Here is a 26,629-nt window from a genome sequence, read left to right as displayed (position 1 = left end):
CGTAAGCTGCATGGGCAGAGCGTATTCTATTTTCCACATTCTTTTCTGAGTTGCAGTATGTAGTTAAAATACTACCAAGGTAGGTGAATTGGTTTACCTGTTCAAGAGGTGACCCTGCTACGGTAACATTTAGCTCAGGGACGGTACCACCTGGTGCCAGCTGTGCAAGTACTTTAGTCTTTTGGGTGTTAATGGTCAGACCAAATCGTTCATAAGCTTCCTTAAAACAGTTGATGAATGTTTGAAGCTTCTCAGGTGTATGGGTAAGTGTTGCATTATCATCAGCACATTAAATCTGTATACTACTAATAAAAATGAGCTGGTGTTTGTTTGTTTGTTTGTTTGTTTGTTTGTTTGTTTGTTTGTCTGTTTGTTTGTTTGTTCTGAGTAGGTTTGAAACCTACTGGATTGATTGAGCTGAAATTTGTTAAGATTATAGCTTGAAATTCCGTGTCACGCAAGGGGTACTTTTGCTTTTGATATATTTCACTGTTTCAAACTAGTAGGGGATTTTACAGGGCTAAGCGAAACATCTCATGAATTTTCTTCACAACTAACAGTTTTAGAGAATTCAGCTTTTTTGTATTTTAAGCTGTAGTCCATGGTGAAATAACCAAAATAACAGATAAACATCATCTGCATTTTCTTAACTCTAATGATTTTCGAGAAAATTCAACTTTCGTTTGTTTGTGCTGTACTCAAGTCGCTAATAATTAGGCTATTCATTTTGTACGTAAGGCATCATTCATTCGTTAACAGACCAGCTGAAGAATGAGGGTGCCATTCTATGGAAAGCGTTTGGAGGCTACAGTATTGTAACAGAGTGCTGAACATGCTTATCCCTATTTGAGGACTGCTGTGGGCTGTAGTTTATTCATTTTCGTCATTTTCATTATTGTTATCAATATAATATATTCTTTGATTCTATCTTTTTAGTATTGTTTAGGTTTAGGATTCATATTTAGTGGGTTTATAATTCACATCTCATTTTGTGTCATTATCGAAAGAACCAGTGCTTCATTCACGCAGCCTGTTTTACACGGCGTGCTCTCGAGTGTCGAGGGGCATAACCTATATATCCATGTACCCGATGAGAAGGTCATAAAGAGAGGATGCTGTAAGACGTACTGTACATGTACTTGTGGGCCACCTTAATTTAACCACTTCAATCCTTGCTGATAAATCCGTACACAGAACGGTAGTTAGTTACAAATTAAGTTTTAAGGAGGGGAACGTCCATGCTCTGACAGTTTGGCAGTTACTCCACGTCTGTGTTTGAAGGCCTCAACAGTTTGATATGGCAGCAAAGTACTATCACCCATCACTTCTCGTAGCTTCGCATGATAATGTGAATTTCTGCTGTGGAGAACTGCAGTTTTCATGTTTGTTCAACTTTACTTGCGTCATTATTAAAGCACAGCCTATGTACTGTTTCACGCATTGTTAACTTGTAACTGGTAGCCTTCAGTAGAGTGTGACACAGGTTTACAAATGCACTGTATATACTGGACTTACTGTGTTCCCACATGTTTCGAAGATATTGTATACTATGTTTGTTATGATATGAAATTACCTCTGTATCTGTAATTTTTGGTTGTTTCAGTGTGTATCCACTACACTCATATCTATGTTATGTTTGAAAATAATACTAATCTCTTGTTACAGTTTGAAGAAGGAATCCATTGCATCATACCTCAGTCAGATGGAGATCCTGCAGTTGTGTTGTTTCGTAATGGCTGTGTGGCTCTCCTGGCTGCAGCAGTTGAATCTCGAAAGGAAGCTATTAGTGGACCTATTCTGCAACGAGATGAAACTATCACTGATTACTACTGTGTGTCTAACATGGGTCGCAAGTTCATCACCTTTGTCACTCGAGATGCCAAGGTAAGTAGATCTTGATGACATACACTTTTTTTTAAAGATAACTTACAATAAATGAGATTCATATTGATAGTAATGTTGAACACTTATTTGTTGCAAGTATAGGTTGAGTCCCGCCAGCACTGCTGTCTTTCCTGCATGCCTTGTATTAGTTAACAAGAGTGTGGTTGTCATCACACCAGTCCCATATGGCCATAGAAAACCCTTCATTTTTGATGAATGGATAATCAGATTGAACACCAGATAAAAAAAAACAATAAAACATGTGCCATTACAGTAACAGTTGAAAATGATCTACCCCAAACTGTAGACAAGCATTGTTGCATGTGATGGTATTCCTGTTCACTCTCTATAATTCAGCCACATGTATCTTCATCATTTTGGTGCAAATTATATTTTTCAGTTCTGCTATAACACAGGGGTTACATCTATACACTATCTCTCAAACTACCCCATAAATAGAATTACAATAGATAAATTTCATCTTTGGGTTCTGTATTGACTCTAATATAAACAACTTTATTCCTTAATAGACTATAAACTTCCAGTTCTGCCTATTCAGTACTTTGTTAAATCATTCCTATTTAAACTGGTTCCACCAATTCAGTACTTCATTAGATTTAATGACTGTTTAAATGGTCTACTGAAGCATTGAATAGATGGAACCAGAAGTTTATATTCCGTAAATAGAAGTCACAAGGAGTTAAATCAGGAAAGCAAGCTGACCAAAAACCTGCACTAATTATTCTGTCCCCATAAACATCATGCACTGCATTCACTGAGTATGTGCTATAGCCCCACCTTGCTGGAAATATCTGAGTGACCTTTCTTGTTCAGTCAGAAGAGGAAAAAGCTGTTTTCAGTATTAATTCTTCAAATTGGCAGAATACATAATATGCAAATAATCCCAGTCATTGATTAATCCCCTCACCCTAATTTTAGAAAGGGTTTAAAATTACTGCGTATAGCTTTGTTAAATAATAATATAGTAGAAGTCTATTATAGCAAGAATTCATAATGGCGAAAAATTTATTCACTATAGTAGATTGTCATGATACCCTATTTTTTTATTAAAGTTGGAAAAATTACAAAAAAAGGCATTAAAAATTGGTATGAAATGATAATCAGTTTAAAAAACTTCTCGAATGTTTTCGCAGATGAATTGTTAGTCATTTTCTAATTCTAATACTATGTAAACACGCCATGTTCTATTTTGTTCTTAAAAATTAAAATCACTCATGAGGTTTCTGTGGCAAACATTTCATTTTTATTACTCAAACAGCGTCACTTTAACCTAACTTCAGCGAGCATTTGTCATGAAAACACACTTCAGGCCCCCGTAGAGTAGTGATCGCCTTTTTGCTAAAAATTTTCATGGGAACAGCTTTTCTGAAATTCAAACAGATGAGACACTATATAATCTATCGTCTGAAATCAGAGGTGCACACTGTCATATCTTGAGAAGTATCACATTCTTATCTTAATACAAAGACTTTGACGACCACTAAATGACATAATAATTATTATTATTTGGGGATATTAGGTCGTGTAATATTAATAATCAGCTGATGCATATGCTCTTAAACAACTGAAAATGAACAAAGACTTGGTGTTGAAAGCTAATAAAAGCAATGTTGCTGTGATTAGAACACCGTTGACTATAATAGCAAGATTGAGGAACTTGTCAGTGATCCCACCTATAGTGTGCTATAGTGTTGGCTACTGAATGCATGATTCAAAGCAGTGTATCAATTCATTCAAGTGTCCGAGAGAATCGATTCACAGGAACGGCGAGCTCACGGCACACGATTCAGCTTACTCCCAGCGGACAGTGCTGAGTGGCGCACTCACTGGACGTTGACGGGGAGCCGAAGTTCCGCTGCAGCGAGACAGTGAATCATGGCACATCGAAAGAATCGTGAACGAGCGTGGCTCAGTGAGACACAAGATACACACGGCTCCTTATCGGCTCCCTGGACACTGGCGGGTGGTGGAGAGCTGAGCTTCCGCTGCAGTGAGACATACAGTGAGCCATCGCACACCTGAAGAATCGCGAACGAGCACGGCTCAGTGAGACACAAGATACACACGGCTCCTTATCGGCACACTGGACAGTGGACACTGGCGGAGAGCTGGGCTTCCTCTGAAGCAATACATACAGAGTCATGGTACACTGAAAAAATCGTACGCTAAATGGACTCCCAAGCTCAGCTCATTTGAAAATAATACCCACTTGCATTCACTGTCCTCTTCTTACAGGGAGGTTTAAATAATAGATGACCGAGCTTCATAGCTGCAGTCGCTTAAGTGCGGCCAGTATCCAGTATTCGAGAGATCGTGGGTTCAAACCCCACAATCGGCAGCCCTGAAGATGGTTTTCCGTGGTTTCCCATTTTCACACCAGGAAAATGCTGGGGCTGTACCTTAATTAAGGCCACGGCCGCTTCCTTCCCAGTCCTAGCCCTTTCCTGTCCCATCGTCGCCATAAGACCCACCTGTGTCGGTGCGACGTAAACCCAATAGAAAAAAATAATAGATGGATTTATTTTCAGTGTTAAAAAGGTAGTCAAAACATAATTCTAAAGTAGCTAGTAAGTAGATAGGCTATTAAGTTATACTGTTTATTAGTTTAATGAATCTTAATACAGTATTATAACTTAGTTGACATTTGACAATTAACTAAACTCGACTCTAGCCTGCCCTGTGACTATGAGTCATGCTCATGACCACTCAAAAGTACAGTACCTGTTTTATATTGGGAAGAACGGCTCAGTATTGTCTCAGTTCGTATGTCACATTGTTGCACAAGACTTCAATAATATGTGGGCAGTAAGTAAGCCGACTGATGCAGTAACTTAACCAACAGTATGTTGAATCAGAAAACCAGTCGGCTACTGTACATCTCGGGTAGCCTATACTAAATATGACGATTTTAAAAAATCCTCTGCTGATAGAAAAATACAGTACATATTTTCAAAAATGACTTAGCGAGTTGGACGTGCGGTTAGTATCGTGTAGCTATGCGCTTGCATTTGGGGGATGGTGGGTTCGAATCCCACCGTCGGCAGCCGTTGAGATGGTTTTCCGTAATTTCCCCATTTTTTTCACCAGGAAATCCTGGGACTGTACCTCAATTAACGCCATGGCTGCTACCTTCCTAATCCAGGACCTTTCCCATCCTGCGTCGCCGGAAACCTTCGATGTATTAGAGTGACTAGCATTTTTTTCTAAGAAAGGCGTTCATAGTATGAAGACCAGATGGCAGCAGCGAACAATGAATGCTGTTGCTGCTGTCTTACCATTACATACTGCACAGATGCAGTAGGAGCGGTGACTCTAATGTGCCGTGAATCGGATCACTGTATCGATTCAGTAACGTGAACGGAATCAAATGAATCAATTCAGTAAAATGAATCGAATGTCCCATCACTAGTGTGCTAAAGAATGATCCTACCAATGCTATTGCTAGGAAAACAGCACCCAAGCTAGCTTGATTCCGAGTGATGATTCTCGTGGTACGCGAATGCAGGCTTCTACAGTTCCCCGACTTTATGGCCTTCCTAAGATCCATAAAGACAGAGTTCCCCTTAGACCTATTGTCAACATTATAGGTTCCCCTACATACAACGTGGAGAACTTCTCAAACTGAACATAGGTAATAGGGCATCCATCAGGAATTCATTGCAGTTTGTTGGCATTTTATCCAATTTGCTTGTCTCTCCTGGTGATATTCTAGTCAATTTTGATATTGTGTCTCTGTTCACTAGGGTTCCAATCATGGACACCTTGTCTCTATTGGATAAAATCTTTCCTGGTGACATTGTTAATCTGTTTCACCTTGTCCTCACCACCGCATATTTCAGTTTTCATGGTACTGTATATGAACAAATGGATCATGTTGCCATTGGATTGCCATTGGCACCAATTATCGCTAATTTCTATATGTAAGATTTTGAAGAGTGTTATCTCCAGTCTTGCACGCTCAAGCCTTCCATCTGGTTGAGATATGTTGATGACACATTTGTTATCTGGTCCCATGGTGAACACGAATTATCCATATTTTTGGATCACTTGAATAGCAAACATTCAACATTAAATTTACCATGGAGACTGAACGTGGAGGATGTTTGCCGTTCTTGGATGTTTTGGTTTCTAGGAAATCAGATGGAACTTTAGATCATTCGGTTTACTGTAAACCCACCCATACTAATAGACATCTTCATGGGTAATCTCATCACCATCCTTGCCAAAAGCGTGCTGTGTTTAACACCCTTATCAGTCGAGCAAGGAAGGTGTGTGAGGAGCATACATTAAACGGTGAACTTGAGTTTCTAACCAGAACATTTCTGAGCAATGGCTACTCAAGGAAACAGATTGACGAAGTGCTACATCCTAAGCCAAAAGACAGATTGTCACATCATTCTCGTCCTTTGGGTCTGACCTCCTTGCCATACGTACAGTCTGTCATGGATAGGATTGGCAATATTCTCAGAAAGCTTAATATGAAGATCATTTTAAAACCTAATATCATCATAGGCAATAGCTTGCGATCTGTCAAAGATCCTATTGGTTTAAACTGTGCTGGAATATATAATGATTTCTTGCTCTTGAGGATCGGTTTATGGTGGCCAGACATTTCACTAGGGTTAAGGAACATCGCAGGCACTTACGTCTTTGCCAGCCAGAAAACATGCCATGCATAATGACCATCAAATAATTTTTGATGCAACTTCTGTCATTTATAGGGAGAAACATTTTATTTCTTTTTTTTTTTTTTTTTTTTTTTTTTTTTTTGCTAGGGGCTTTACGTCGCACCGACACAGATAGGTCTTATGGCGACGATGGGATAGGAAAGGCCTAGGACTTGGAAGGAAGCGGCCGTGGCCTTAATTAAGGTACAGCCCCAGCATTTGCCTGGTGTGAAAATGGGAAACCACGGAAAACCATTTTCAGGGCTGCCGATAGTGGGATTCGAACCTACTATCTCCCGGATGCAAGCTCACAGCCGCGCGCCTCTACGCGCACGGCCAACACGCCCGGTCATTTTATTTCTAGAATCATTCGTGAGGTGATAGAAATTGCTAAACGCCCAAATAATTTTAACAAAGGTGACAGCTATATACTGAGTACATCATAGCTACCCACAGTTAACTCGTCAACATCTTTCTTCATGACTCTGGAGGCCCTGAAATGAACTATATTTCTAACAGGGTCTCTCTCTCTTGTGACTGGTTACTATGGAGTGACAGTTGCTTTATATGCTTTGTTACTGTTCTGAAGACGATCCTGGTTGCAGGATCAAAACGCGTCAGCTGATTATTAATATTACGTGACCTAACATCCCCAAATAATGATTGTTTTATCGCATTCTTACTTCATTTCAGTACCTAGTAATAAAATTAAGCAATCGTTTACTTCAGCCTTTGTTTTTAACGAATTAACAACTGCTGTTGGCCACGTTATATATGCACTTATTGCGAAAATGTGTTCTTCCCTTTCGTTCTAACTTGCATGTTTGGAGTCGTGGGTCGACTGGTATTGATTGAACCTATGTATTCAGTATAAATGCTGTAGTGTATAAATATCAATGGCGGAAAAATAATGTGTGCTAAATCATTCGTCGTAATGCTAGAAACAGTGAAAGTGTTCTCGTTGTAACCAATGTTTATTACAGTTTAATATAGAAATTTTTGAGTGGCATAAAGGAAACTGTCGTTACCATAGGGTTGCCACAGGGGTTCTCACTGTATGTCGCACTTGCTATAGGGGACTTCTTCTTCTTGCTAGAGGACAAATATGTTTGATTTGCATGAGAAATTTGCGAATTAAATGTAATTTCACTGGTACAAACCGGTAACAACTCTAGAAATTCACAATACTGTATTTTCTTTATAATTGGCAGGGAAACATTGTGCAGTTCTAGTTTTGCTATGGAAACTGAAGTTTTTCATTCAGAGACGCGTGACCATACACAACTACCTTACAGCCCATAATTTTTAACTTTCTTGCTTTTTCTATAGCTTTCAACTGACGCATTTCACTCATGACCGCATATCCAAACTGTATTTTTGCAGTTGAATATTTGGATATTCTGAAAACTTCTCCTTATGTCCGCAAAGTGCACGGTGGTTACTGCTTGTCCATTCAAGATGAGCCTTATCCTCCCCCATCATGAATGGAACTCTGAGCCACATCCCGCATGCACAGAGTCTAATCACCGTGCATAATATAACATAAGCTAAAAGCTGAGGCCTGGATCGCGACTGGGAAAGGCTACAAGCCTTGAGCTGGAGATGAGCCTCCTGGCAGAATAATACCAAGAGACTAGTTTTAAAAACCAAAATACAACAAAATTCAACAAATAAGAAGGAAACATTTATTGAATTAATAAAATGAAAATTAGGAGAAAGGAAATTGATTTTAAAAAACAGGGAAAGATAATCGATATGAAAATATACATACATAATCGCCCCTTTACAGAGCTGTAGCAACAGTGTCTCTGCGATGGCATACTGTCATTCAGAATCACATTATATTACAATCGTATGAACCACTTATCAGCATGCGATTGCATTCGGATTATCCCTACCACAAACATGATGCAATCCACACAGTTCATTAAAAGGTGGTCTAACTTTCCAACAGTAATTAATTTCTCCAACTCAATTTATCTCCACTCCCGTTTATCACACCTCTCTTTTTTCTCAGCTCACAACAATCCGTCCCCCAAAAAACTATACTCCTGCACATCAAAGAGCAGACAAAAGGAAATAATTATTCGTAGAACTCCCGGAATAGATTAAAAAGGAGGACGAACACAAACCACAAAAAATAAAATAATGGCAAGGGCCAAAAGAATTGCGCAGTGCTTACATGAAAGAAAGAAAAAAAAAGCATGTCGGCCGGAAACGATGCAAGAGGCTAAGATAGGTACAAAGCCCGAAAGGAAAATGCACCAACAATCAGTTACAGAAATAAAATTAAAAACAAGAATAAAATAAAATTCAAACAAAGATATTCCTTCTTGAATTTACATTTACAATTGCAATTCGTACACAGCGAGTGAAGCCTCGTGGTAGCACAAATAGCCGTACAGAGTAGATGGGAGGTAGACGCAAAAAGAATATATGCACGTAGTAATTTGAGGACCTTAACATTGAGAATAAACATAACCACACCAAGCACAGAGAATCATGTTTTATTCATACTATGGGGTAAACAAGGGATATCAAGATACCACACCAAGCACAGAGAATCATGTTTTATTCATACTATGGGGTAAACAAGGGATATCAAGAACCATTACAACATAAAGAATAAGGTGTTAAACGATATCGTTATCTGAAGTAATATCAACGTTCAATGAAAGGAGGTGAATGGTAGTAGAAAATCCATTTGAAATGTTTAAAAACGTTTCGATACATTAAAAATGCTGCACCTAGATGCATGGAGTCCATCTTATATCTTATTAAAACCCGACATACGTTCCCCAAGTCAAGGAGATAAGAAAAATAAATTCCAGTGGAAAGTTAGACCATTGCTGACAGAATACACAAAGCCTGCCATCTTTTGTACAATCACAGAAGTTTTGGGATCGTCCCATGTGAAGCAGTAATGAGCCATTTTGGAAAAACACCCAGTTCAGGACGAAACCGAACTGACACATGAATCAAAAATGGCTCATCTTATCACTACCTCTCCCTTTTTAAAATGTGTCTTTACTTGTTGATCAGACAAGGAGACACATTTTAAAAAGAGGCCCCAAAAATATTACTAAAGTGCGCGCACTGACTAAAACTACAGTTCTTATATCTAAACAAAGTTTTAATATACAAGATTATACTCAGTTACGATAATTGGTTGCACCAAATGAGAAAAAAGACACAGTCCACTCAAATTACGGTCCGTACAGTGTCCAAATGCACCAGGTGCACATAAATGGTCCTTATCTTTTCGTTATTTAATACTAGGTCACCTACAATTGTGATATTCCTCAATAGCATTATGTCATTTTCATGCAAAGTTGACATTTTCCCACGTCTTATATTATCAATACCAGGTCGCTTTTAAATCTTCCTCCTCCTTTTTATTACATCCAAGGAAATACAGTAGTTCATTGTTCCTGGAAAAGAGAAAGTCTTAGAATTCTAGTATTACACGGACAAGAGAAAAAAAAATATTGCAACACCAAAAAGATAAAATAAAAGGGGTATAAGGTTTTAAGTGTTTCTTTGATAGTAAGGTTTTTTAGTAAAGATACGTTGGATTTGGATACCCTTTGACTTTTTATGTCCTCTAGCTTAACTGTTACAGGTCCAAGAAATACAATAATTTTCTTGGGGCTGGACCATTTCTGGCAAAGTTTAGCGGCGATTTGGTCCGCTGCTGAAGTGACAGGAAACGATGTCACGACGACCAGATTTCCAGCTTGGAAACTGACGGCTTTCCTTCCTTGGATGGCTACACGGTTGCGGGCTTTGATCAGTTGTTCGACGGCTTCTTTCAATTTTGTCTTAACATCCAGGTTCCTCGATGACTTAGACAGGTATTCGACGTTCATTTTTATTTATGTGGATCTGCGATACTTCTCCCTAGAAATAAATCAGCTGGCATATGACAGTGAGATTCATGTTCAGTGTTGTTGAAAGATAGAACAAAAAATTCTAGATTATCATCCCAACTGCGTTGATCAGCGCTGTGGAAGGCGCTCAGGCAGGATTTTAGATTTCTGTGGAATCTTAATACGTGAGATGACTTGGGGTAATGCGGACTTAGTAAAACATGTTTGATTCCCCACCGGAAGCAGAGGTGACGGAATTTATTACAGTTGAAAGTAGAGCCATTATCGGAAACTAAAACCTTGGGAGGCCCAAAAACTCCAAAAATATGCCGAGACGGCAGCATTCGAGTTTATTTTACGGACCGGGAACAATCATACAAATTTGGAAAAGGCATCGATAACAGAAAGTATTCCGACATGATTGTTCTTCGATTTCATTAGAGGACCGAAATAATCAATAAATAATTTTTCACCAGGATAAGATGCAACATCAGCAGAATGGAGGCTGATTTGCGAACTTTGTGCAGGCTTACACCGCTGGCAGATATCGCAGCCCTTTACGTACTCTAAGACATAATTTTTGAGGTTAGGCCAGAGTAATCCTGCGAAACTCATTGCAAGGTTTTGTATTGACCTAGATGGGTGCCTAGGTAGAAATCATGAGAGTAATGCAGAATCAGGGATCTTAATTTAACAGGAACAAAAATTTTGTCCCTCATAATCTTGCAGTTGCGATGAAGCAACAATCCACATTTGATTAAAAATGTGCCGTCACAAACGGACCCATCGGCGATCCCTTTGATCTATTCAGAACCCTCTTTGTCTTCCTTTTGGTGCACAGAAATATCGGTGAAAGACCAAGGATAGTTTTGAAGAATATGGATTCCATCATGCAGGTCACAGTTTACATTGGACTCTCCGTAAGGCGGTTTAAATCCGTCGAACATCCACGACAAACAGTCTGCCACGACATTCTCTTTCCCACAAATGTGCATGATGGTGAATTTATAAGCTGATCATCCGTGTGGATGAAGAAATGACGGTGTTCCAAGTGGAATGAAATTTCTCAACACCCAAAACTACTGCCAAACATTCCTTCTCATAAATAGAATACCATAATTCAGCTCTGTGCAATATCTTGCTGAAATACGTAATAGGAACCGGTTTCCCACCGTCAGCCCATTGATTTATTACCGCGGAAACCACGACCTTGCTAGAGTCGCACTGTAGGACAAAATCCCTAGAGAAATCAGGACTGTGGAGAACAGGGGCTTCATGAAGTGCTTTCTTCAGCAGATCAAAAGCACGGGTGTGGGCTTCTCCCCAGACAAAACAGCGATTCTTTGTTTTTAGAAGGTTAAGAGAGGCTGAAACCTGAGAATTTTTTTTGATAAAATGACTGTCAAAACCGACCATACCCAGGAATCTTCTCACACCGGGCACATTTTTGGGCTCCGGAAAATCGCAAATACATTTAACCCTAATAATACCAATATAAATGGTCCGTTATTGGACATTATAAATTTTCCAGCTAACTCATTCCTGGTTGCCAGCATTTTGCCCCAGTGTGCTAAGTTCTAAATCTCTGCATTATGTAACACTAGTTGTTGAGCCGTATATTATTATTATTATTCCCTAAATGACTGATTATATTCCCATAATCACAAATATTTTCACGACTAACATGTACCCTAGCGGTCATCATGTTGTCAATTATACCATATAAAACTCATCACACAATTGTCACTCGCATTTATATCTCAACATCATCATTACATTTTCCTAATTATTATCATTATTATTTCCATGATTATTATCTCTAAGTGAACCATCTTGATGAACTGCCTACTGGCTAACAACTATCACCATCCCTTTTTAAGGTCAGAATTATTTTCAAGATATCATCTCTATCACGCTTCTGTTAAATCATTGCTTTAAAGTTTACCGATAAATTTTTATTATTATTGTCATGATTTTTATTAAGATCTTTCATTATTATTATTATTATTATTATTATTATTATTATTATTATTATTATTATTATTATTATTATTATTATTATTATTGCCGTCATTTCCCAGTAATCCATTTTGAAGATCTTCACTAACTCTCATACCATCACTACACCAACTAGTGGGTTATTAATCAGTGAATCAATACAGCAATAATTGAAGAAATCAATAAATTGAAAAATATCAATCAATATCTACTCTACCATCACCAAAATTGTGAAATTACTACTCTCTAACTATTATCAACATTTTTTTAACGTAAGAATACAATCCAACTAGTAATCTACGGAAAGAAAGGATAATGTTACAAGGGTACTTATTATTTCAATGTATATCTCCTGAATCAGGAATACAGATATAGCTGCTGGTTCTCTCTCTGGATTATGGTGGATTATAGATGAACAAGTTCATTGTGCTGGCTCCCACACCCTCGGCTTAATACCTCATGAGTCCAGTGTAGCCAGATAGTATGGATTCATTCCAGAGATTTCTTGAAGTTCGCCTGGGATTCCTTCCTGGTCGATCCATGATGAAAATGGGCTCTCGTAGATTTGCTGAAACTAAAATTTTCTATTAGAATTGGTCCTTCACTTGTTGTATGCCAATAGTTTGCCTTAAAATACTTAACTGGCGCAGTGATGTACAATGCGGCTCAACACTTTGTTAAAGACCTGAATTTTAACCCTATTATAAGTTTTATAGCACTTTATTGAATCTTCATAATTTCGATTACTATACACGAGCTTGTCAGACACTTTCTGGAACAATATTCATCAGCGAGGTGGACTCTCGAAGTTTCCAGATCGATGATTACATTGCTTCTTGGTGCCTACTAGAACATTCTAGAGATTACTGCAGTCGAAATTCAGCGTAATGTCTTGCTGTGACGGTCGGTGGTTTGTACTATTGCACCCAATCAAATGAATTAAGTTTCATTATGATAGATGCGTATTGAACTGTGATTACAATAGAGTTAAACTAATGTATTTTTAAGGTCTACCTTTTCAATACAAAATATACAGAGTTTAAATTACATAAATGAGTAGGGACTAGTTTTGACCTAATATTAGGTCATCATCAGCCTAAGGCAAATTTAAAACATAAATACCAAAGAAATTAAACAGTGTGAAGACACATTAGGACTCGTAAATGTACATACCATGTGAGATATTGAAAAAAAGAATTATAGAGATGTGCAGCACTATGTTAAAAAATAACTCCATGACAGAGATTCATAAAAAATCGAGTGCACATTAAAAAATGTTCAAGATAGGAATCCTTGAGTTGCTGGATAAGGAGATTAGTATGTGCTGGCGCCTTTAAGATGCTGTTATCTAATTGAAGAACAACTGAGCTGAAGTCACGTCGTTTATTTACGATTAAAGTCCAGTGCTGGGCATAGATATCAACGATAATTTAATAAAAAACCACCTATTCAATACTTTCCACGTTTAATGTGGTTATTATCTACAGTACATGATTTTATGTAGACTTATTTAGGTCAGGTACATGTTTCACCCATTATTTTGGGCATCTTCAGCCTGTATACAACCTTTAGGTCAAGGTTTGGGACCTTTTTAACCAATATAAACATACCAATATATACACTATATACAATATGTACATTATATACAATATATACAAACATTAATGAACTCTTAAGATGGGTAACATAAGTTAATACAGTTAAGTTTTTTGGTCCTAATCTATCTAATATGAAAAATGTCCAAAACTAAAATGGATCTTCTTTTTGGTAAAGAGGATTACATATCGGGGTTTATGTGACCCCTATATCATATCATGTTCTTGACGTACCGTGTCTGTTGACAGGATGTGTCATCAACAATAAGTGGAGATTTGAAGTGATTGTTGATTGTAGGTTGGTCAAGATTGAAAAATATAAATTTAAATTAAATGTGTTTTAACTTGGCAGTTCTATTCTGGTTAACTTAAAATGTTCAAAAATAAAATGAAATGGATCTTCTTTTTTATCATAAGTCTTGAGAAAGGGTGATATTAAAACTGGGGCTTATTTGACCCACGATTTTCATTTTCGTGTTCTTGACGTAACTAATATTTAAATGTGTTGTCATGCACAAGTGGAGATTTAAAAAAAACTATTGTTGTGGGTAGACTGGTCAAGAACGTTGTGAATGAAACTGTTAGCGTCTTGATTTTGGGTCTCATGTAACGTCAAGGAATTGACAAGAGTACAATATTAAGCTGTTTCATAGTTTTAGGCTGCTGCTTAATTGAGAAGGAACATCCTAAACACTTGATACAGTCTTGTATGAATATTGTTCCCATTGATGTGTTGCTTGGTCTTTGGGAGGGATCTTAAGAATATCTGTAATGAAGTAGAAAAGTAATATTGAATTCAAAATTTAGAGCATGTGTTGTGATAAAATGTATTAAATTAACACCTCTTAACTGTAAAATGACTTACTTGTTCAATTAATACTAGATGGACCTGTCTGTTCCGGCAGCACCTGTCTTATCAACATTTCTACTCCTGGTGTTGTACTGGTGCGGTAATGGAGGGGCGGGGCATGGAGGGAGAGTGGGGATAGGCTGGTCTATGGGCGTGTGTGCTATTGCTGGAGGGGAGTTTCTAGAAGCGATATGGGTGGGTTCAACTTTTGGCATGGTGGATGAAGCATTTGAGTGTGGAGATTTAAATAATTGAGGGATTTTGTTTTGATCTGATTTCACGATATTAATTAATCTAGGTGTTAATTCGTACAAAGGATTTTTAATTTCATTGACCTCGTTGAGATTTTAATTTTTATTGTAGGTTTGGTCTAATCCAGTGTGTCATACAGCATTAAAAAGTTGTTAGGGATGGAAATCTTTCAGTTGTAAGTCAAGGAATTCAGTATATGCTTGCTCCTTAAATGTGCTGTTGTACATTCGAAGAACAACTGGGACAAAGTTACGTTGTTTTTCAAGATATTCATAGACGTAAAAACACATGGACGATGACAGGTATAACTTGAAAACAATATTCTCTCACCCATGGGTAACTAATACAAGTATCAAGCTCAAATTATTATTATTATTATTATTATTATTATTATTATTATTATTATTATTATTATTATTATTATTATTATTATTATTATTATTATTATTATTATTATTATTTCTTGTATGTATAGCTGTGAAGTGTTACATCCATGTAGTATTAGTATTACTATTATTTACGTAGTCGAATGATCGTATTATGTGTAAGGTTATGTCATGGAACATATGTTGTACATAGACATTGATATCAGTTCCGTTAATGTAAATACCTGTAAACTAATATTATGTAATTTATTCTTACCTATATAAGGAGGTGATCTTGGCGGCGACAAGTGAGTTGCTGAAGTTAGTCATTGGTAGTTGTTGGAAAAGAGTCGTTGGTTTGACATGCCGTAAATGCAGTCTCCATATTGAAGTGACATGCTTGTACGCAGTCAACTGTTTTATCTGTGTTTCAAAGTGTAACCTCTGTGGTATTTGGTTTCAGTCGTCAACATTTTAAAGATGGCGGCTTTGTTGATATTCTACAAGAGGAGTGTTTTTGTTTTGTGATACGGTGATTAAGGTTATGTGTGTATTCATTTGTGAATATGTACTTAAATGCATTGTACCAACTGACAGCATCTTGTGTGCGTCTGTGTGGATAAGTTAACTGGCGACCGTGACAGGACTCTTAGAATCTATTGGACTCGAAAATGAAGAACGACTAGAGGACCGTGGTGATGCTTAAACAGTTAACTTCCTTCATTCAAGACCAGTTTGGAAAATGCGAGAAATACATCGAGGCCCAATTGAAAAAAACTCGAGAAGAATACCGAGCCTAGTAGGAAAAACTCGATGAGAAAATCAGGGCCCAGTTCAAGACTGGAGCAACGTCAGAAGAGGGAACCGAATACCCAATCGCTGAACTTTGTGATCAGGATATGGAAGCACAACGCAGACTGCAGCCTTGTCTGACCTGTGAGGAAGTTATGGCAGAATTCGGCGAGCGCGGCAGTGTCCACCAGCCGGGAGCCGACTACCAAGTCCAGCTGCAGGATGGAGCGCCGCGGGTGTTCAACGCCTAGACCGAACAACCCGACGACTCGTCGGTGAATGGGCTGTACCAGCATGACACAAAGAGTTAGGTGCTCGACAGCCGCAGTAAGCTCCACGGCACCGTGAAGGGCCCAGAGAGGATGTCGATGTCCCAGAAAATGGAGGCAATGATGGCAGTGACACAGCCAGTGGGACTCCGTCTACGAGACGAAGAACCAATGGGGTCTGAACTGACAACCACCAAACAAGGGTGCTACCGGACAGAGCACCAATGTATGAACGAGGGAAAAGCCAGCAGTGCTTCGAATGCCTCGCAAGGACCTGTGGATCGCCATCACCAGGAACGAAGACACCATCGACCGGACCCAGCAGACCCACCATGGGAAGGTGGTGGTCTCCAATGGAACCACTGGGCAGCGAACTGTGGACTTCGACAGTGCCAACAGGAGGGCTGTGTGACTGAGGGAGTCTGTGTGTAGTTAAATGGTGTGGACCAAGAGAGTGTGACAAAATATGGAAATTGTTTCAAGTTATAGGGGGATATTGATGCAAGTGTGATGACAGGTATAACTTGAAAAGAGTATTCTCTCACCCATGGGTAACTAATACAAGTATCGAGCTTAAATTATTATTATTATTATTATTATTATTATTATTATTATTATTATTATTATTATTATTATTATTATTATTATTATTATTATTATGATCGTGATTATTATTATTATTATTTCTTGTATGTGTAGCAGTGAAATGTTACATCCATTTAGTATTAGTATTATTTACGTAGTCGAATGATTGTATCGTGTGAGGTTATGTCATTGAACATATGTTGTTCATAGACATTGATATCAGTTCCGTTAATGTAAATACCTGTAAATTAATATTATGTAATTTATTCTTACCTGTACACTGACTTAGCAGATGTCATGGGATAGTCACCTAATAGCGTGTGGGGCCTCCTCTAGCCCTGCGAACTTCAGTGAGACGTCGTTGAAGTGACTCGACAAATCCCTGGTAGTCCTCTGGACACAGCAGACACCAAATCGTTTGCAGAGCGGCCGCCAATGCTGGTCTAATCGTGGGTGTAGGATCCATGGCACAAAGCCTGCATTCCAGGACATCCCCGATATGCTTGATAGGGTTCATATCGGGCTCGTGGGTGGCCATGGCAGTCGTTGGACCTCCGCTGCATGTTCCTGGAACCATTCCCGGGCAATGCGGGAGCGATGTGGCGGCGTGTTATCATCTTGGAACACCGCAGAACCGTCTGGGCGCTGGAAGGCCAAAAATGGGTGGAGATGGTCTCCGAGCAGCTCAACATACCGCGTACCATTCAAAGTCTCATCCAGAACAACAAGGGGGCCCATTCCATACCAGGAAAATGCACCCAGACCATAACAGAGACACCAGCGCCCTGGAACACACCTTTGAGGCAGGCGGGATCCATCGCTTCATGTGGTCTGCGCTGTACACAGTGCCTCCCATTGGCATGGTGCAGTTGAAATCGTGATTCGTCTGACCATATCACGTTACGCCATTGTTCCAGTGTCCATCCCTGGTGACTGGCGACAAATGCGCGCCGTTGTGGCTGATGACGTTGGGTTAACAGTGGCACCCGTGTGCGGCGCCAGCTTCCATATCCCATAGAACCCATGTTCCTACAGATTGTCCACTGGGAGACGTGTCTAGCATGGCCTGCGATGAATTGAGCCTTGATTTGTTGCACGGTTGCCGTCCTGTCACTATTGCCAATCCATCTCAGATGTCGCTGGTCACGGTCATCGAGGGTGGCTGGACGGCCGGTCGTTCGTCTGTTGTGGACAGTGACACCCGCATTCAACCATTCATGATACACCCTGGACACAGTTGATCGTGTGAAGCCAAATTCCCGCACCACTTCTGAAATCGCACTTCCCATCCGTCGGGCACCGACCACCATAACCCGTTCGAACAGTGTCAGCTCACGACGACGTTCCATGTTACACCTGTCCCATGCACAGCCACTGCTCACAAGGTCTCCTATACAACTGTCGCTGGCACAGGGGGCGTGTGGTGCACAAACAACACACCTGCGCATCAGTGCTCCGCTATCCCATGTCATTTGCTCAGTCAATGTATATATAAATTGTAATCCGTGATTGTGAAACACAATGTAACTTCCAGAATGGTAATAAGGCACTAGAACGTTTGAGAATATTCAATACATTGTAATCTATGTATTGGACACTCTAGAAGTTTCACAAAGATATTTTTTGTAAGGTAACTTTCTAGACGCCTGGCCAGGCACATATATAAGGAGGCGATCTTGACGGCGACAAGTAAGTTGCTGAAGTTAGTCATTGGTGGTTGTTGGAAGGAAGTCGTTGGTTTGACATGCCGTAAACGCAGTTTCCATATTGAAGTGACATGCTTGTACGCAGTCAACTTTTTTATCTGTGTTTCAAAATGTAACCTCTGTGGTATTCAGTGTCATTCGTCAGCTGTTGAAGGATGACGGCTTTGTTGATATCCTACAAGTGAAGTGTTTTTGTTTAGTGATACAGTGATTAAGGTTATGTGTGTATTAATTTGTGAATATGTAAATAAATTCATTGTGCCAACTGACAGCATCTTGTGTGCATCTGTGTGGATACGTTAGCTGTAGAAGGTTGCTAACTTGTGAGAATGTGGGTGCATAGATTCTTTTTTAACAGTCGGAGGGGCAAAGGTGGATTTTCTATAGAATTGAAATGTGAATTTATTATGGTATCTATTTATCGTTACGTCTAGGAAATTTAAAGAGTTGTTGATTTCATCTTCCTTTGTGAAGATAATGTTATTATTAAGTTCATTAAGGAACTTAAAAATGTTATCACTATTGTTTTGCTGTTTATCAGGATGGCAAATGTGTCATCTACGAATCTTATCCATAGGTGGAGACCGTTGATTTTGTTTACTATTTTGTTAGCCTCCAGATTATCCATAAAAATGTTAGCTAAAATGCCCAAAATGGGATCTCCCATTGCCAGTCCCTTTTGATGGTAAATTTTGTTCTTGAAGGTGAAATAATTATTGTTTAAAACAAAGCTCAATAATTTAATGAAATCAGTTATTTTAAATTTGCTTAAATTGCTGTGTTTGGAAAGGTTCATTTTGATAATATTTATAGTATCATTTATAGGGATGCTTGAGTACATATTGGTGATGTCATATGAGACCATTATATGGTTAGGTTGTAGTTTAAATTGTGTTAATTTTTTGCAGAAATCAATGGAATTTCTTATGCTTCATTGTTAAATTTAAAGTGTTTATTAAGAAAATAATGTAAAGTTCTTTAAACTTTATATGTGGGATTGTTTCTGCTATTTATAATAGGGCACACGGTAACCTCTTTTTTTATGGATTTTGGGTAATGCCTTTGCGGTTGGTAGTTTAGGATTCATGGTGATAGTGAGCCTTTGATATTTTTGCTTGTGCAAAAGGAAAGACAAACTTTTCAACAAGATCTTTAAATTTTGTTGAATTTTTGGTGTGGGATCTTTACTTACTCTGGTGTAGGTATTATCAGAAAAGAAAAGTTCTGTTTTGTTGACGTAGTCGACTTTGTTTAATAAAACGGTGGTGGGTCCTTTTTCAGCTTTCGTTATGATTATATCATTGTTCCTAATTTTGTTTTTTAATTCGATTATTTGTTTTTTGAGACCTGGTTGTGGATTATTTTTCAATTCATCGACTTCAGAGGGAAGTTTCTTTTTAATTTCGAATCTAACGTTGTTACGTTTGGGGGTATACTTTGGGCGACTTCTAGATGAGTCTTGTATATGTATAGTTGTAGGTTCAAGAACGATTTCTTTTTATAATGAAACTTGATCTCACTCTTTAACCAGATATTGTTAATCTTTTGTTGAATATTGTTGGTTTTTGAAAAAGGAATGTTTTTTTCTGTAAGTGCTTAAGAAATTTAGGAACTAATTCACTTTTCAAGCATTCTTTCAAGAAGTCAATGTCTCTAGAGATTTTGCTAACTCTGACCTTGAGTTTCAAGTATCTATTAGACTTGGTGCTAACCTGGTTGGCTACTAGATTACAAGTGGCTGTTTTCATTTTGACCATATTGAAATTCAGTATATTAACATTTTTATAATTAAATTTATTGAGAACCACCTATTCAATACTTTGAAGTCTTTACGACTATGATACAATCATTATATTAAGGTTTAAGCATATAATGGTACATATTTCAGCTGTCATATATTGAATTTCAATACGATAAGAATGAAAATAGTCACTTGTAATAAGCGGTATGTTCCAAGCTGTCAGTGGAGAAATGGCATGGAACGACATTATTAGGCAAATAAGTTTGAGTGGTGTCTTTAAAAGTAGGAAAGATCACAATATAAAGATTAAGTTGGAATTCAGGAGAACAAATTTGGGCATATATTTGTTTATAGGAAAGGGCGTTACGGATTGGAATAACTTACCAAGGGAGATGTTTAATAAATTTCCAATTTCTTTGAAATCATTTAAGAAAAGGCTAGGAAAGCAACAGATAGGGAATCTGCCACCTGGGCGACTGCCCTAAATGCAGATCAGTAGTGACTGATCGATTGACTGTGGATTATAGTGAAACAATAAGAGGATTTTCACAGATTTTACTGTTTGGAACAGTTCTTATTATCAGTGTATTGTGCTGAGATCATGAAAGTATTCTTTCTACATTTGCATCTTGGCCTGGTATAGTAAAATGTATTCTATAAGTTTAATAACTTTGTACTACAATCAGTTTTGCCCATTTCTGACTACAAGACAACTTGTTATATTCAGGGTCGTTATTACTCCCATTTAGGAATTGTTTGAAATTGCAGAACTGATCAAAAGATTTCACATCATCAGTTTGAAAGCCAAATACAGAATACATTGCCATGCTGTCAGCTGTCACACATTAACATAGCAGTGTTCTGACGGGGTACTGCTGAGAGAGAAGCATGCAGTATACAGAAAGGTAAATAGCGTCTGTTATCACAAAACAAAGCATGCATAGAATAAACAATCACATGCACTGTATATCCATGATCACATTCTGTATTTCAGTACGATATTGCTGGTGCCGCCGTTTAATGAAGAATACTTGTAAAAATGAAGTAATAAAACAGATTACCCCAAAATAAGCAGATTCACTAAACAAGGAGGACATTTCAGGTTTTGAAATAATCCACCTGGACTCCAGACAGTGGTCTAAAAAGGAGAACATGTTGGATAAAAGAGGATGTCTGGTCACTCTAATCATACCCCAATTCAAAATATTGTTGAAACACAGAATATAGATTAATCCTTTATTATTCACCTCTTGTTTTTTTTAACAATTGGCTTTACGTCGCACCGACACAGATAGGTCTTATGGCGACGATGGGACAGGAAAGGGCTAGGAGTGGGAAGGAAGTGGCCGTGGCCTTAATTACGGTACAGCCCCAGCATTTGCCTGCTGCGAAAACGTAATAAATAATTATGCATACACGAATCTGAAAAAAAAAAAAGTTAGTAAAATGGAAAAAAATCTGATTAGGTACAAAATAATGGATTTTGATTTTTTTAAATCATGATTATTTTTACTCTTTGGGCTTCACACATAGTCTGTAGAGCATTATGCATTGAGAAAGGACTGTGGAGCCTTGCGGTGACAATGTTGATAGCTCTAAGCAGCAGTAGTGTTGTCATCATTCGTTACCTTCACTCACTTTGAGTACTGTAGTGATGGGATATTTGATTCATTTTACTGAATTGATTAATTTGATTCTGTTCATGTTACTGAATCGATACACTGAGCCTATTCACGGCTCATTAGAATCATCGATCCTATTGTATCTGTGATTCTGTGTGGTGTGTACTGATAAAGACAGCAAAAACAACATTCAGTACTTCCTGCTGCCGTCTGGTCTTCATTCGATGAATTCATTTTCTATGAGTCATCTACCTTTCAGATTCACGTTTCTCCTGTAGCCACTTCATATCCAGTTTTGATGTTACACAGCCTTCCCTGCCCCCACAGTGACTACTCCATTAAATGAGTATATAGAGTTAGATGAAAAATATTTAGAGCTGTCGTCCAGATAGGAGATTCCCTATCAATTGTTTGCCTAGTCTTTCCGTAAAAGTTTTCAAAGAACTTGGAAATTTCATTATATTCACGGTAAGTACATAATACAAAATAAGTAAGTAAAAAATTGAAATGCAGGAAGAAATAGGTACTTGTGCAGTACTCTACATACTTATTATATTTCAGCACAAAACTTACGTAGTTAATAATTATAATAATAATTGACATAACTCAAATTTTATACACTACCTTATGGTTTTCCACAGTTCTCTGAAAGTCACAACTCTATTATCTATTCAGAATTAGATGTAAAAATACCTGTGTCTACAATAAGTAGCCTACACATTAAAAGTGAATGGAATAAGTTGCTTTACGTCATACTGACACAGATAGGTCTTGTGGCGACGACAAGATAGGAAAGGGCTAGAAGTGGGATCGAAGTGATCATGGCCTTAATTAAGGTACAGCACCAGCATTTCCCTGGTGTGAAAATAGGAAACCACAGAAAACCATCTTAATGGCTGCCGACGGTAGGATTCGAACCTACCATCCCCCGAATGCAAGCTCATAGCTACGTGACGCTAAATGTAAGTCAGCCAGCTCGGTTGTCTTTGAAAATGTCTTTTTCTATCAGCAGAGGATTTTTTGAATTTTCATATTCTGTGTAGGCTACCCGAGATGTACAGTAGTCCACTGGTTCTCCGATTAAACATATTTTTATTTAATCTGTTGCATCAGTTGGCTCACTTACTCACTGTCCACATACCCCGGTGATCTCGTGATTTGATTATTGAAGTATTGTGCCATGATATGACATACGAACTGAGAGAATACCGAGCGGTTCTTCTCAATACAAAACAGACAATTTCGAGTAGTCAAGAGCATGGAATTTAGTCCTGCAGGAGTTCTTTCACGTGTCAGTAAATCTACTAACACGAGGCTGACGTATTTGACAACCTTCAAATACCACCGGACTGAGCCAGAAACGAACCTGCCAAGTTGGGGTCAGAAGGCCAGCGCCTCAACCATGTGAGCCACTTGGCCAGGCGGGTAGGCCAGAGAGCTGAGTTTAATTGATTGTCGAATGTCAGCTAGTTATGAAAGTACTGATTCATTGAACTAATACGGTAAAATAGAATAACCTACTTACTGAAACAAATTTTTCATTTCTTTTGAAATAGTAAAACAAAAAACACTTGGTTTAAAGAAATACAAATGGATTTAGATAAATTGAAAATTACTAAAGATCAAATTGAGAATAGAGAAGAGAAACAGATTCTAAATAACAAGTACACAGTAAAAATATTGCAGCATAAGCAGTATGTTATATCTGCAGAAGAACGGGCCGCAAGATCATCCAGAATGAAGAAGTTTTGGGAAAGGAAAAAGTTGTCAAGTGTTAAAAGCTGAACGTATTCTTTGAAGACTTTTTTGTATAAGGTTTGATTTTGGTGCTCCAGTGTGGGTGTAAACAGTGTAAATAAATAAATAAATAAATAATATTTTAAGGTTTTCAGTCGTTTTTTTTCTATCATGTCTTCTTTCACTCGGTTGCCAGTGGTTCGATTTCTTCCATATCGATGTCAGTATCACGGTCGTTATTTGTCACTTACTGAACTTTCTTCCAACTGAACCATGAAGGGCTCAATATCTTGCACGTCATCTACCTGCTGCCACATTTTGACTTCTATTTCTTTCACGTGGTTATTGTAATTACTCCAGTTTTAATTTGAAACTATTCCGGAAGAGTCATTAATGCATTTTTCTACATCTTCCATTTTGTATGTGCTTTTTTTTTAAACGCGAAAGGCCGCGGTCATTATTCATGGTCATTAACATCAAATGTTAATGTTGGTGGCTGATTCCTTAGAAATAAATTTTTACAATTTGCTTTACGTCGCACCATTACAGATAGGTCTTATGGTGACTATGGCAGAGGTGCCAACTGTTACGGATTATCCGTAATTATTACGGATTTGCCCTGACGATTACGGCATTACGGTCCAAGGGTAAATTATTACGGAAAAGCGACATTATAATGAAAGTATAATTTCTACAGAAAAAAATAAGGAAACAAGGAGAATTAAATCTTGTAGAGCATTGGTACTCGACTCTCTTCGTTTCAAATTTTGTGAGTTGGCAACAATACTTACTCGATCGTCACTTCCTTTCGCTACACGCGAGCGTCGTGAAATTCATTGCGAATGAAGTAACTCTACTCTCCTATTCACTAACAAATGTAATCTTGTATTATTGCAGTATTAAGTGTACCTGACATTAAGTCTCCCACAGAAAGAGTTTTCAATGTTAATAGGAAAAAACAGAATGACTTCAGCCCTACAATAATCACATCTACACTGGAATCGCTTATTGTTCATGAGGTGAAAATGTCCTCACAGGGGGGAAGAATGCTACGAGAAAAATCCCACACAAAAGCACCTGCTGCGTGGGGAAACAAGTTACTAAGAATGTTTTATGACAGAACTCGTAATGTGCAAATTTATGGTGTAATAGGTAATAGGTGTAATAGATTGTTGTTGGGAAGGGCAAAGAAGGTGTCATTATCCAGAACGGATGAGTGTGCTTTGGATTTGACTCCAAAATTTTTTCGGAGGGTAAAGGAGGGGAATTACGGAAAAGCCATTTCAAAGGTTGGCACCTCTGCTATGGGATAGGAAAGGGCTGGGAGTGGGAAGAAAGCGGCCGTGGCCTTAATCAAGGTACAGCCTAGTGTGAAAATAGGAAACCATGGAATACTATCTTCAGGGCTGCCAACAGTGTGGTTCGAACCGACTGTCTCTTGAATGCAAGCTGAACCCTATGTGAGACAAACAGCGCAGCCACTCACCTGGTTAAAAAAGAAGTCTTGCACCTTGCGTCTTATAGCACTTTTAACAAAGTCACCAAATTTCGTAAGTCTGTTCTCTTTTCACTTTTCTTCCGTGTTTATTATTAGGTGTCACCATGAGGCCATGAGCTCATTCACTGCAAAGTTTAAGCACTAATAATGTGAATGTACTTGTAGCAATAGCAGTGTCCTCAGCAATACAATTCACACTCTTGCTGGGATTTTCACTCTTTAAATAATTGAAAACATATATAACTGTTGTCCTCTCTTTATTTTTCAGTGTCTCACCTGTTTTTCATTTCACCAAAACATCAGCCATTTCAGTTCGATTGAGCACAAAATAAAATACACAATGAACTTTCTTCCAACTGAATCATGAAGGGCTCTGTATCTACCTGCTGCCACATATTGACTTCTGTTTCTTTCACGTGGTGTATGTAATTACTCCAGTTTTAATTTGAAACATGTAATTGTAGAACACTATTGTGACAATAAAGAAAATGTTTCGTGTTGTTTCATCACAAAAAGATAGGTAACAAAACCCAGTGTAGGGAGGTAACAAGTGAAAGCTTGTAAGACCCATAGTCTTTTCTCAATGCTGGATGTTCTAATGTCACATTATTATGACTACCAGGTGATTTTTAGAGTAATTCCCAGATAGAGCACGGGCAGCAACTTGACAGTCAGGGAGTTACTCATGAAGATGCTAGTGAGTTGTAACATGTGTCTGGAACCATGTTGCAAGCAGTGCACCCACAGCTGCTGGAGGGGGTGTGGCTAATACACAACTGAGGTGGTCCCACAGATGTTCAATTGAGTTCAAGTCTGGGAAATTAGGACTCTAGGAATGTACTTGAAAGTCTTGGTTGTGCTCTTCCAACCACTGTCAGACATTTATAGCTGTGTGACATATCACGTTTTCCTGGAATATCGCATTCGTTCCTCGCAAGACAATATGCATGTTTAGATGTACAGTAAGTGATCTGCAAGAATGTATTCATAACCAAGTCAGTCGAGAGTGGCTTTCACATGGATTACTGGTCACAGAGAATGCCACAAAAAGATTCCCTAGGCCATAAGGTGACTGCTTGTGTCCTTCCAACAGTTCAGGGTGTTTGTTCTCTGCTGTTTCTCGTTGACACTCCAATGTCCATCTGTTCAGTGAAACAGAAAACTGGACTCATCGGAAA

At 38.3% G+C, this 26,629-nt stretch overlaps 1 protein-coding gene across 1 annotated transcript in view; it reads left to right on the top strand.

The window, feature by feature from the left end:
* The window catches only part of LOC136857049 (nucleolar protein 11), a 124,046-nt gene that overhangs the window by 16,580 nt on the left and 80,837 nt on the right, over positions 1-26,629 (top strand). Inside the window, exon 3 of the mRNA XM_067135407.2 lies at positions 1,666-1,884. Within this exon, the coding sequence (XP_066991508.2) occupies positions 1,666-1,884 (219 nt within the window). The remainder of the gene's footprint in view (positions 1-1,665; positions 1,885-26,629) is intronic.

Source organism: Anabrus simplex, chromosome 1 (assembly GCF_040414725.1).
Source record: "Anabrus simplex isolate iqAnaSimp1 chromosome 1, ASM4041472v1, whole genome shotgun sequence".
In the NCBI taxonomy this organism is placed as follows: domain Eukaryota; kingdom Metazoa; phylum Arthropoda; class Insecta; order Orthoptera; family Tettigoniidae; genus Anabrus; species Anabrus simplex.
This window is presented reverse-complemented; position numbering and strand designations above follow the sequence as displayed.